Source organism: Trichosurus vulpecula, chromosome 2 (genome assembly GCF_011100635.1).
Source record: "Trichosurus vulpecula isolate mTriVul1 chromosome 2, mTriVul1.pri, whole genome shotgun sequence".
In the NCBI taxonomy this organism is placed as follows: Eukaryota; Metazoa; Chordata; class Mammalia; order Diprotodontia; family Phalangeridae; genus Trichosurus; species Trichosurus vulpecula.
This window is the reverse complement of record NC_050574.1, coordinates 400,674,751-400,689,105: the sequence shown is the minus strand read 5'-3', so window position 1 is coordinate 400,689,105 and position 14,355 is coordinate 400,674,751. Positions and strand designations below refer to the sequence as shown.

Sequence of the window (14,355 nt, the reverse complement as noted above, 5' to 3'; positions counted from 1 at the left end):
ATATGTTCCACCTTTAAATTTGTGATCCCATGTACTAACCTATATGATCTGAGAGATCCGCATTACAGTGTTCGTTAACTCTAAACCCTTCATTAACAAGAGAGAGGTTTGATTTCCTTGGTAGCATGAACATAAAATCCAACCTTCTGAACAGAGAAGAGAGATTTAGGGGACAGTTGCAGCTTTTGGGTTCCTCTCATTAGCAATAGAAACTTTAAGAGTTCAGGAACCTGGAAACCTGGAAAGAGAAAGGGAGTTTGCAGAGCCACATTGGTATGTTGCAACTACCTGCTATGACAGTAAGTTATTTATACAGTTTGTGTAATTGGAAAGGGGTTGCTTCTCCAGCAGCTCCAAAGAGTTTTTGCCTTCTAGACAACATCCGTACCACAGGTGACAATGAGTATGGGAGAGACTGTTATAACACCCTGTGGAAGAGAACCAAATAGAAGAGTGTTGGTGAATTCAAATTCAGTTCCCTTCTAATAGGAACTCACAGGCTAGTGACTATTTATATAGGAACTAGGGACCCTGTTAGCCACCTATCTGGAAACCCAGAAACAAGCTCCATTTTGAGATTTCCTTGAGTAAATGTCAGGTTGAGAGGCGAATGACCAAAAAGAGAAAGTGATCATTTAGGGCTGCCTCTGTGATTGGAATCAATTTGTATGAGCCTAGAAGTTTTGAAGGGCTTGGGTTATGAATTACTTTTGTAAAATTTTTAGAAATCTTGAAAGTTATATGTGTATATACATATATTATGTATGAACATATATGTTCATATTTCTTGTCTATATATATACATATATTTGCATATATACATACATCATATGTAGGTATGTGGCATATACATATATATGTATCTATGTGTGTACATGCACATACACACACACAGAGAAATGCCAAAAGAGTTACAAACCATATATATGTGTTTATATATTACAATATACATATGCATATATATCTGGACCTAAGATTTGTAGGGAAGCCTCTGTTACCTATAGCTTCCTGGCTCCAAGGCCATTTCTCTATGTACCATACCATGAGGTCACTTGCTATATAAATGTTAGGTATTAACATCACCATCATCATCATCATCATAATCATCATATCATTAATTATAAATTAGCTTTCCATCATTCATGTTCTCTGATAAGTAAATTTTAAAATATACAAAACCAGTTTTTGCTTTATCTATCTGACCTGAACCTACCTTTCATGACTAGGTAAGTACATGTTTGTTAAACTAGACAGCCTCCGACTGAGTCCTATTCAGTGACTAAGGATAGCAGAGGAGGACAAAGTGCAACTGCAGAAGTAAATCCTCACTCTGTCCTCAGACTGTCCCTTAGGGGCTACCAAAGTAGACAATTCCAGTGTGCATGCCGATACCTGGGAACTTCAAGTTTAACCTGCTGGCCCAGCTGCTCTCTAGGTTTATACAAGGAAGAAGTAGCTATTTCTGTGTCTTACACAGTGTCCTCACTTTTACCTTCTAATGACTTTTCCAGATCTAGTTCAGGATAGGGGTGAAACAGGTTTGTCCATTCAGTCTATTAGACATTTTCCCAGTTGAGTGATGGCATCAATAACTTTCACCATCCCTTCTTCATATAACTTGTCTGAATCTCATGGCAGTTCATATGAAAAAGTTAGAAGAGATGCTATGAGAGAGTTTTCATCCCATGGCAGTTTGAATCAAAGAAGTATAGAACCCTATAGTTCATCTAGTCAAACCAGTCCTGGGCATGAACTCCTGAGAAAGAATAATCCAGCTTATTCTTGAAAACCTCAACGGTCTCCATTAAGTCACTACCACCTGAGATACCCCATCCATTTTTCTTTTGGATAGTTATAATTGTTAGGCTAATTTTCCATGTTATATTCAGGATAATTTTGCTTCTTGGCAACTTCGATCTATGGTTCCTTCAGGGTCAAGCAAAACAAGTTTAAAATACCTGTTCTATATGACTGGTCCTTCAAATATTTTAAGGTAATGTTTGTTAAAATGTGTTCAGTTAAAAGATGAAATTGGACCTAAACTGTCAAATTCCATGAGGTTGCTACAATAGGCATATGTACACATACACACACACACACACACACACACACACACACACACACACAAATACTGTATTGAATCAAATATTGTAGAAGTTTTATACTGGGAGGAAGTTGTAGATTAATTTGAGATATGAGCACGTAACATGAATAAAGAGATAAGCCACAGCTTTTGAATACAACAAATGCAATGGGGACTAACCAATGAGCCCAGTCATTAAAAACTGCTGGATGCTTCTGATATGATTTCCCACTCTCCCAGAAGCAGTTGTTGCTCAGTCATTTCAGTCATGTCTGACTCTTGATCACCTCACTTGGGGTTTTCTTGGCAAAGATACTGGAGTGGTTTGCCATTTCGTTCTCCAGCTCATTTTATAGATGAAGGGCTGGGGCAAACAGGGTTAAGTGACTTGTCCAGGGTCACCTAGCTAGTAAGTGTCTGAGATCAGATTTTCTTTCTGATTTCATGCCCAGCACTCTATCTACTGCACCACTTATCTGCCCCAAGTGATTGGTCCATAGCAACTGATAAAAGCAGGATTTGAAACTAAGTTTTCTTGATTCTAGCTGCCCCCAGAAGCAGGTTTCCCAGCCTTTTCTAAATGAGGAATTTCAACCTTAGAACTCTTTGCTTGCTCAGGGCTACACTCATAGGTCAATCCCCCATTATTTAAATGTCCTAGTCCTTCTGATTCTATCACATGACCTTAGGCTGTTTCTGCTCTTCAGTAATAGGATCAGATAATAGTGATAAATCTTTGTCTCTAGGTAAACTCTGACACACAAGAAATTATAACACACCTTGAGTCAGAACTGAGATTGAATCCTAACTAAGCCTGCCACACTCTACCCAAGAAACTTAGTCAAGTTAATGTCCCTGAATTTTAGTTTCTTCATCTGTAACATGAAAGAGTTGGATGAGGTGATCACATAAGATTACAGATTTAGTGCCAGAAAAGAAATCAAGGGCCATCTGGTCTAATCCTTTAAACTTAATGAAAAAACTGAGGCCCAGAGAGTGGCCAGGTCACATAAGGCAATAAGTATTAGAAGCAAGATTTTAACCTATATAGTCTGATTCCAGAGCTCAACCCATGTTTCATAGCTCCAAAATATAATTTTCCATCACTTTATAGTTTGTTTAAAAAAAGGAAATTAAATTAGGTGATTAACTGGTTAAACTGATCAGTACAAAGGGAAAAATCAGATGGAGTTTTTTGGATCAAATTATGTCACATTTGAGTATTTTCAGGTTTAAATAATGTTAGAATGCCATTTCAAAGGAATTACCAGAATTTCACAATCACTTTTGGTGATTGTGTCTCCAGATATCAATTGGTGTTTTGTGAAATAGTTTGATTTTTTTTTCAAGTGAGCAGAGGTCTTTGTTCGGCTGAATTTTGGAGCTTCATCTTTTTTGGCTTTGACTCAGACTCAGAGATTTTAACCAATTTAAGATAATAAATGCCCTTTTTCCATTTAGATAAACACAATTTTGGAGAAAAAACAAAAATTGACTCATTGTGTTTTCAAACTCTTTTGCTTTTCTCCAAGAAATATTGGACTACTTCTGTGTTTGTTCAGTCATATTTCCATTCTTTGATTCTGAGGCTGAAAAAGAATCAAGTAATTCTAACTTTAGAGGCCCTCTTCTCAGTAAGTACAAACACAGAGACAATACCAGTGACAGGGGAAGGCTCAAATGATTTTTTTTCTTTATTTAATTGAAATGGCATTCTATTTCTTTGTCTTCATAAATCATTGAAGATTGTCTTCTTAAAAAAAATTATGCTTTCTTTTAACATTCATTTAAAAAAAATAGTTCCAAATTATCTCTCTCCTTCCAGACCCTTCTGTACCCCACTGAGAAGCATATAAGGAAAACATACAAGATTTTCATATAAATGATAAAAGTTCACTTCATCTACAGAATTCTCACAGGAAATATTCCCTCATTTGTCAGAAAAGCATTTGGCTAACTGTAAAGAAAGGGGCCAGGCTTATTAATATTTCCCCTCTTAAAATCCTCCTTTACTTAAATGCAATTACTCATGCAAGAATACTGTATTTTATATTGTCAAATCTTTATCATCAATAGAAGAAATAATCCAAAACAATCTATGATTCAAATATATTTTGCTGTCATCACTTTCTTGAACACTTTTATTCCCTGAAAGTCATTTTATTTCTGATCTGGCTTTGAAAATTGTCTGGCCCAGGATTATTCTTCATTTGGGCTAGGGTCCCAAATATTCACAAAACCATATACTGCTTTGTATCTTACCTTTTGTCCCTTTTCAACATAATCTCCCTTCCTATGTACCCTCTCTTCCTCTGCCAGGATACAATGAGGAAATAAGAAGATAAGAAAAATGTGCCTATACTTAGATGATTTGGGATATCAGACATAAAGCAAATCCCCCAAAGTGCCCATAATTCTAATATTTAAGGGAAAATATATAGAGATATGTCTTTATATGTACATATATATCTTTATATATACATATATAAATACACAATTTGTCTTTATATATACATATAGAAACATACAATTTGTCTTTATATATACATATTTATGTATATTTTATATACATACATAAATGCATACAATACACATACATTATATATAGCATACATACCTATATGTGAATGCATATATAATCCATTTGCATATAGATATATTTGTATGTATTCACACACATTAGCACAATGTTGGAACATACCCAAATCACCTAACATGGAGGCACCCTACTTCTGAAAGAAGACATCCTGTTTTCCCTATCATGTGGGCGGCAATAACTTCATTTGATTGGCTTGCATAATCAGAATAGGCTGCGAATTTTAAAACTACAAATGGGAAATTTACTCTTTCCTGGAAACTCTATCCAGGTTGTCCAAAGGAGGTAAAGGTCAAGTTTGCCCACAGAACAGGTGCATGAACGGACTGTTCTGTTTTGCCCTATAGCCCCAAGTAACAGACGTGGGATGTTTCTGTTTGTTCCGTTTCATTCATCTATTTCGGTTTCAGGAGCAAGAGGTAGAATCCCCATTGGACCTGTAATCATTGAGCCGTGGAAACTTCAGAGATGAGTAGAACTTCTGAAAGCAGGTCAACAGCCTCTCTTAAGCTTTGTTTCACATTCTGAGACAGAATCTTCTGAGACCCTTGTCTTCTCTAAAAAATACAAAGTAGTTTTAAAAGAAATCCAATTGGGAAAGGTTCAAGCTATAGATGATTTGAAATACTTATCATACTTACGCTATCATTGTAGGCAGATTATTCTTAATGAAATGAAACAAAACTGGAATTAGAACTAGGAGAGAAACAATTTGTTGGGGGAAAAAAGCTTTTAAAATATCACTGATAAAGTTCTGATTAAAAAAAAACAAGAGTAATTTGCAAATAAATGTCTTTGAAGAACATTAAAATCATAGCTTTCAAAAGAATAAGTATGAGCTGTCAACAACCATATGGAAGACTGCTCCAAATGACCAAGAAAAGAAATGCAAATTAGAACACATTTGAGGTTTCACCTTTCATTCAAAAGGGCAAAGATTACAAAGGACAGAAGTAATTAAAGTTGGAGGGACAGTGAGAAGACAGAGAACTAATGTATCTTAGTGGAAGTGTGGAAGTATAACTTTGTCTAACTGTTCTGTAAGAAAATTTAGAATTATACTTTAAAAGTCACTAAGGTCTTTGTTTGTTCCAAAGATCACTACTATGCATATGTCTGATGGATGTCGCAGATTCCAAGAAATGCCCCATAGATACATAAGCATTTGTAACAGAACTTTGTTAATATAAAATTATCTAAAGTGGGTACTTCTAAATTGAGGAATAATTGAACAAAATGTGGTCTATGAATATGGTGGAATATTATCAAGGAATGATACAAAACTTGGGAAGAGTTATATGAAATGTTGGAGTGTGGTGTGAGCAAAACCAGTAGACAATTTACATGAAAAATTAACGTAAATGAAAACAACACTAAAAGACCTCTTTTATTCTGTTTGGCCCCAAATGGCACAAACAGGAGTTATAGGTGGAAATTATAAAGAGGCCAATTTGCTATTTCTGGAGAAAAGGTTACTCATACAGCCAGCTATAGTTTATTTTTGAATTATACTGATTTAAATATGTAGTGTTATGCATTATTTATGTTATATTTTTATTGGTTATGGTGTTGCATAGTTTTTTTTCCTCTCATGTATACTTTTGCAATGTGTACATATATTGTGGTTTATATAAATATTTTATGCCTAGCTGATCAAGTGATGTAGCATTGATAATTAGAGGTGATTTGGCTGTGAACTTTCCTATAGATTTTACATTGATTTATTGCTTTATAGTGGTATTAAATTGCATAGCCAGTAATCTTAAATATACAAATAAATATGATACTAGGTTTGAAATATAGATAAGATTATGAAAAACATTATTGTATTACTAAAATAGTATATAAATATTATTAAAAGATTATGTATTATTAAGCTGTTGCTGTTGTTTAGTCATTTTAGTTGTATCTGACTCTTTATTAGCCCATTTGGGTTTCTTTGGCAAAGATACACTAAAAAGGCTTTGCCATTTCTTTCTCTATTTTACAGATGAGGAAACTGATGCAAACAGTGTTGAGTGACCTGCTCATGGTCACACAGCTAGTAAGTATCTGAGGACAGATTTGAACTTAAGAAAATGAGTCTTCCTGACTCCAGGCCTAGCACTCTAATAGATGTGGAAGTTCAGACAACTGATTATTAATGCAGTAGATATTGCAGTTTTAGTAATTTATCAGAAAATATCAGAACATACCTCATGACTGTCTTAGGATATGAGATGGGCAATGTGTAAAAAGCTCCAGGGATATATTTTCTGGGTAATTGACCATTTTATTAATCATGCAAGCAGATAATTAATAAAAGGGGTCAATGTGCTCTCAAATGCCAAAGATACCTCATGGAACCCGCTCAATCCTTATATGCCTTTGGAAGAGTGAAGACAATCAACTCTGATTGGTTAACAAGGTACCTCCTTCCATTCTACTCTGTTTTTTTAATGATCTTTTTATATTTACAATTACATATCCATTTGGACTTTATTGTAGTATGTGATTTAAGATGCTGATCTAAACCTCACTATAAAAACAACATTACAATTTTATTTACAATTTACAAATTTACAAATTACAATTGTAATTTACAATAAATTACAATTTATTTACATTACAATGTAACACTTTTCTCAGAGGTATTTGTTGAACAGGAAATTCTTACTCCCATTAGTTTGTATCTTATGGATTATCAAACACATTTCATTTTGATCTCAATTACTTTACACACACACATACACATATACATATATACATATACATATACGCACACTCATATATATACACATACACACATATATATATGTATGCATGTATACATACATATATACATACATACATACATACATACGTACGTACGTACATACATACATACATATTTATCTAAGAGCTTTGGTCCCTGACTCAGGACAGATTTTGCAATGACTACATCCACTACAGCGAGGGGTGGGGGAGGGAGAGCCATTGTTCCTTGTGGCCTTGTATTAGTAGAACTTCTGAAAGCACGTCAATAGCCTGTATCAAGCTTTGGTTCACCTTCTGAGACAGAGTCATTCGAAACCCTTTCCTCCCCTGGAGAATATGAAGTAATTTTAAAAGAAACCTAACTGAGAAAGGCCCAGATTATAAATGATGTGAAATACTTATCAAATGATTCCTAAGGTAAATACAAGATTTTCTTCCAAAATAAAATAAATCATTATTTGGATAAAGGACACGTATGAATATTACTGAACCAGATATAGTAACATTTCTCAAGAGTTTTGAGCATTGAAAGAGAATGCTTCCTTGGGTGGCTGAAATAACAAGCAAGACAGAGAACAGCAGTACTCAGTCTTGTAAACTGAGAGGAGAAACAGATTTTCTCACGCAGTTCACTATTTTTCAACTTACTGTTTCAAAACAGTCTACAGTGAAAGAGTAAGAAAAAGAAAACACACATGATTTATACTCTAAACTATAAAGCAGCATGTTTCCTCTCCATTCTTGCCCTTAAACATTCTCTCCTGGGATAGCTATTGGTTAAATGGCTGATAGGCTTCAGTCTGTAGAAGGAAAAAAATGTGGTGAGGGAGAGGGGTGGATTTTGAATAATTAGTGAAGGAGATTTGGTTGAATTGCTGATTTACATTGAGTGTTTAATGTGTAAGGTTTGGGTTTTTGTTTTGTTTTGTTTTTACTCTTTTTCAATTCAAAGTGATGTCAGAGGAGTCTGGTTATCAAGAGACTTTATAAGTTAATTTGTTGGCTGAAGAGCAGGGGGAACACTTGAAACTGAAAAAGATTGATTATACTTAAGGTTTAGCCCCACTCCTTAACCCTCCTCCTCCTTTTCCCCTCAAATATTCAAGTAACTAAATGGTATTTGACTTATGAAATAGTGGAGATAGAAATATCCTTTCAAGGAAGAAAAGCTTATGCTATGAGATCATTTTTGGCAGTCAGACATCATGAAGTTGCCTCCTGTGGAAAAACTTATTGACCTCCAGCTGAGAAATGAGAGTCTTGGGGCATGTTCTCTTACCTGCTCCACTCCTCAAGAAATCTTGAGGAGGACTTATGAGTCTTGAAACTGGCTTTGAAAGCAACAACCTCTCCATCTGAGATTGCATTATTTACTAAAACCATTCACAGGTTTTTGCAAAGATTTGGCCAGGTTTGAAGAAAAGATGTGAATGGACTCTGCAGAGAAGGATTACAACACATCAAAATCCTAGTAGGATGAAAAGATGCTAGTGAAGTATATGTTTGGATTGAGATTTTGCTAATCAGTTATTTAGATAATATATATGTAATCACACACATATATGTATATATATATATAAATTTATACCTCTATATGTAAACATAAAACACACTTGTAGGTCATTCAACACCAAATACAGCTGTTGTTTTTAATCAAAGATCTGTCCAGGTAATTCCTCAAGTGATTTTTTTAATGAAGACAATATATTCTATTTGCATTAATCATAAAACATGGCAAGTTAATCACTGAGCAAAGGGATGTTCTTTTACCTGAGAGTCTAAATCTGTTTCTTTGTCTATGCCAAATACCTTTTAAAGTTATTGACTGATTTTCACCAAATTTATTTTCATAGCAAATATTTATAACTATCTTCTTTCTTTTATCTCTGGGGGTGACTCAGAAATTAGAGGCTTGTTATGCATAAATGGAGGGAAAGGGACCTATGGACAATGGTCATAGGCTTGGAGTAAAGAGAATAGCCATATCACTTGCCAATAGCATTCTACCAGGTTCATTAAGCTGAAATGAGATCAATGAATTAATGTATATAAAGTGGTTTGTAACCCTCAAAGAACTATGTAAAGTTTATTATTATTATTCCTAGATATTCTCCTGAAATAGCTATGATTTTTATTTCATTGCATACGTGCTTTCACACTTCCATAATCTTCTCAAATTTCTAAACAAAATTATTTTTAAAAATCACAGTAACAAATATGTAGTAAGTGCCTCTTCTGTGCAGAACATTCAAGGTATAGAGTGTAAAGAAGAAATGGACCATACCCTCATGGAGCTTATACCGATAATATAGAATGCAGGTTAAACAAGGACCCTGCTCTTAAATTGATTTCAGAGCACATAGTGCCAAACGCTAGCCACTACTGTATTGCTGACCAAACATTCCCCAGTGAGGACTAACCTAGATTGAAATGTAACTGAGAAATATTTAACAAAATAAATAAAAATATCATAGAACATTATGTTAGTATGTAGTTTTCTAAGTCAATACGTGGCCCACAGAGATCTTTATGTACGGTTTAGTAACGCCTATTGCTTTTTGAGTTTGACAAAACTGATATAGTGTGTGGAGATAACATGGACCCTGCCCCCATGGGGCTTACACAAATAGAAAAGTTTTTGTGCCTTCAGCTAGTCAGATGAGGCTGTGGGAAGAAATCTCTTCTGCTGTTTTTTATAGATGGCCATTTTCTTTGTAGGTAATTACTAGCCTTGGCAGGGAGCTATCCAGCTGAAGTTCATTTGGGATTACCTAGAGGGCCTCCACTCCCAGGCATCAAAACACTCATGTGTTCACGAGACACTGAGGACTGCACATCATCTGTCTGTGAAATCTGACCCCTTGTGGTAGATGCCACACTGGAATTTGAGTCAGGAAGACTTAGATTCAAATCCTGCTTCTCATAGTTGAAATGGACAAATCGTTTGGGGGACCTCAGTGGTGCAGTGGATAGAACAGTGTGCATGAAGTCATCTCCAGCATCAGACACTTCCTAGCTGTGTGAGCCTGGGCAAGTCACTTAAACCTATTTGCCTCACTTCCTCATCTGTACAATGAGCTGGAGAAGGAAATGGAAAACTCCTCCAGTATCTTTCCAGGAAAACTCCAAATGGGGTCACAGACAGCTGGACACAAACAATGACAAATGAGCAAATCACTTAATCTCTCTCAACTCTTCCTCATACATGCAGTACCTAACTCACCAAGTAATTCTGAAATTCACATGAACTTATGTATGGATATTGTTTTTTGTTGTTGTTTTTTGTTTGATTGTTTTTGGCAGGGCAATTGGGGTTAAGTGACTTGCCCAAGGTCACACAGCTAGTAAGTGTGTCAAGTGTGTAAAGCTGGATGTGAACTCAGGTCCTCCTGACTCCAGGGCCGGTGCTCTACTCACTGTGCCACCTAGCTGCCCCCATGGATGTTGTTTTTAAAACTTTAAAAGAACATATAAATGCTAGTAATTATGAAAATAAGAATGGCCAGAATTTATTTAGCACTTTAATTGGTAAAACACTTTAGATAAGCTATTATCCCAGTATCCTAGTCATTTGCCTAAAACAGAGTCATTTTTCTTTTGAAAGTGGTGGTTCTCACTATTTGATCTAAAATCTGTCACTTTCATGGCCCTTCTGTTTAGCAACTCTTGCCTCTGTTAATTGACCCTTGCATGTGAAAAAGGCACTAGGTGCTGAAGGACCCTCTTCAAATATATATATATTTTTTTCTACTACTTGGTTCAAGACTTCTAAACTTTTACCTTGGGAGATCTTGGAACTCAGAACACATTAGGTCCTAGGTAGACCAGGGAAGAACATTTAAAAGAAAGGAAGTAAATTAAGAAAGATTTCTTCCTCTTTGCAAATGAGGAAATCATTTTTTTTTGCTACACAAGAGAGAACCATCTGCCACCATGGCATAGTCCTATTTATGAACCGACTGTTACAAAAATTATTTGCAACTCATTTGATGCATCCCAGAACACATTTTCCCACAGAAATCATGTTACAAATGGTGGTTAGGTTCTTAGGGCAGCCCACAAAAATTTTTTAGCCCAAAATATAGTTGAATTTATGGTTACTATGGAGAGCCTAACCATCACTTTTAATATTGTTTCTATGGGCTCATGCTTTCCAAGTTTTTATTCTGCATGCCAGGAATGCATTTCTTCCTACCCTAGCAACCTGGACTGCCCTTCTGAAATCCTCACTTCAGCCAATAGATGGAAAAAAAAAACATTCCTTTCTCCCATCATTTAACAAATATTGACTGAACATATACAATGTGCAAAAATAGAAACAGCTTGTAGCGCTATTTGGTTTTACAAGGTATTTTAGATTCATCAACTAATTTGATCCTTTTAGCACGTCTGTAAGTTAGGTAGCACAGATGATATTACTTGCATTTTATAAATAAGAAAATTAAGTCCTAAGGAGATTGTGCCAGTAGTCACTTAGGATTAGAAGTGGGATTCCAACCCAGAGTTTTACTAATTCCAGATCCAGTGTATTTTTCCACTCTGCCAGACAGCATACGGATATAGTATCAGCTGGCAGAGAGGGAGAAGAGATGAAGATGAATAAATCTTGGTGACTTACTTATTCATATGTCATAACAGAAATGATATGAAGTGGTGACTCCAGGGACAATTCCAGAAGGATAGTTCTATAGAGGATAACATTTATACTGTCTACTATATGCCAGCCACTCTGTTAAATGCTTTAAAATATTACATCATTTGATTCTCACAATAACCCTATTACTATTTTCATTTGATAGTTGAGAAAACTAAGGCAGACAGGTTAAGTGACTTGTCCATGGTCACATAGCCAATTAATGCCTGAGACTGGATTTTTAACTTGTCTTCCTCATTCCATGGCCAGATCACTGTGCTCCCTAGCTGCCTATGAAAGAACATAGATGCAGTTTTGTACTGTCTGTAGAAGGCAAGAAGTCTATCAGCTCCAATGGGTCTCCATTAGGATCTCCAAAAGTAGGGGAAAGATATATGAGTAGTTATACTTATTGGCTATTATATATGTAGATGACAAATTGAGTATTAATTATAATTAATCCCCTTCCATTTTAAAAAAATAATTTGTCCAGCAGCTGTCTCTGATTAAAATGATTAGTTCCACAGAGATCATCTTTCCAGTTAATTAGTCTATTAAATATTATAAAATGTGAGGGGAAACATGATCCCATTTTGCCACTACCTTCATGTATGAAGCAGCATGCTGAATTTTTTTTAATCAGAAAGCTCATCTACTAACTTCAAGTAAATGACAATTTGTCCTTATGAAATGAATTTTTGATAATCAATGCACACTTCCACGGATTCATTGTTGTGATCAGCATTGACTATGGCCTGGTTAATTAAGTACATATTGAAAATTTTCTTTCCCATTCAAAATAACTCTTTGGAATAAGGATCACAAACAGGAATGTATTAGATTAATTTAACTAAATTCAACTATTGTTTACTATGTGCAATGTGCAAAAGACAAAACTAGGTTCCTAGATGCTGCTTTTAAGGAACTTATAAGAATGTACAGGGTGTTCCTAAAGTCTGGACACACAGGCAAAAATGCATATTTTCAAGAAATGAAATGATTGAAATTTTCCGCAACATTTTATTTAATCAGAATATTAACAAATAACATCTTCAACTTCAAATAACATCATGTTTTCACATTCATATTCCAAGAATGAATGTGTTAAAATTGACAGCAATGTGAAGTTATTGAGTTATTGCATCGAGTTCATGTGAATCTTGCAAAGCACATTAACCTTTGGATTACAAATGTTGGAAATCATATTGAAGATGTTATCTGTTAATAGCCTAATTAAATAAAATGTTGTGGAAAATTTCAATCATTTCATTTCTTGAAAATATGCAGTTTTTCCTGTGTCCAGACTTTAGGAACACCCTGTACTATGAGACATAATAGAAGGATTTAGAGTTGAAAGGGACTTTGGAGTTCATCTTATCCAACCCTATCACTTTAGATTTGTGGAAACCCAGATAAGTTAAGTGACTTGCCCAAGGGCAAACAACTACTTTCATTAGAAGATACATTTCAAGCAGGTGCCAGGAGGTAGGGGGAGGAGAAAGGAGGACTCTGGCTCCTGCGGAGGTGAAGAGTGAACAGGACAGTGGAGCATGTGGAACCCCAATGCTGGACAGCCCACCATCAATCAATCCTGCACACCCTCCAGGCACCTTTCCTGCCTCCCCTGGGTGTTTGCCAGGGAATCCAGCTTATCCTCCTGGTAATGCTTTTGGCCCTGGGCTGCAGACAGGATACCCAGGCTGCCCACCCCCAGATCCCTGCCCACCTCCAGGTCACTACCCACCTCCTGGCCCTTGTGTGCCTCCTGGGGTAATGGGACCAGGTATGGTGATAGATAAGAAGATGAGGAAGAAGATGAAGAAGGCATGCAAGAAAATGCATGAACATCACAAACATTGCAAGCATTCTTCTTTGTCCTCCTCTTCCAGCAGTGACTTTGAGTGAGTCCTGGGCCCCCCTCCCCCCAAGTCACACCACCCCAGCTCTTCCATCAAGCCTTGGACACCATATTGTGCTGGGGAAAGATAGCCTTGCAGCCCCAACCTCAGCCCAATCTTATTCACCTCTTTGCCCAAATTGGCTGGTGAAGGTGAGGAAAGGATCCCTATTGGCCTTAATAAATCCATTTTCCTACCTACTAGATTGAATCATTGGGGGAGGGGGCACTCCTTTCTGAAGATGTATGTCCTTTGAGCCAAATGCTAAAGAATATTTTAGGATCTGGAAAAATGTGATTTTAAAAAAATTTATTTTGTAACTTATGTGGGAGAAGGGGAAGAAGGGATGTGTGGCATTACCATGGGAGTTGGTCTGGGTATGGCAGTCTTATGATAATGGGATGTGGGA

The 14,355-nt window shown here is 36.0% G+C and overlaps 1 protein-coding gene across 1 annotated transcript; it reads left to right on the top strand.

Moving 5' to 3' along the window:
* The first annotated feature begins 13,611 nt into the window (after positions 1-13,611).
* Positions 13,612-13,953, top strand: LOC118837254 (proline-rich protein 13-like). Its single transcript, XM_036744166.1, has one exon. It carries the CDS (start codon positions 13,612-13,614, stop codon positions 13,951-13,953), a length of 342 nt encoding a protein of 113 aa, XP_036600061.1.
* Positions 13,954-14,355: the final 402 nt, after the last annotated feature.

Excerpts from the sequence above, each read along its gene's own strand:
- LOC118837254 (XM_036744166.1), top strand. The coding sequence starts at position 13,612 with ATGCTGGACAGCCCACCATCAATCAATCCTGCACACCCTCCAGGCACC.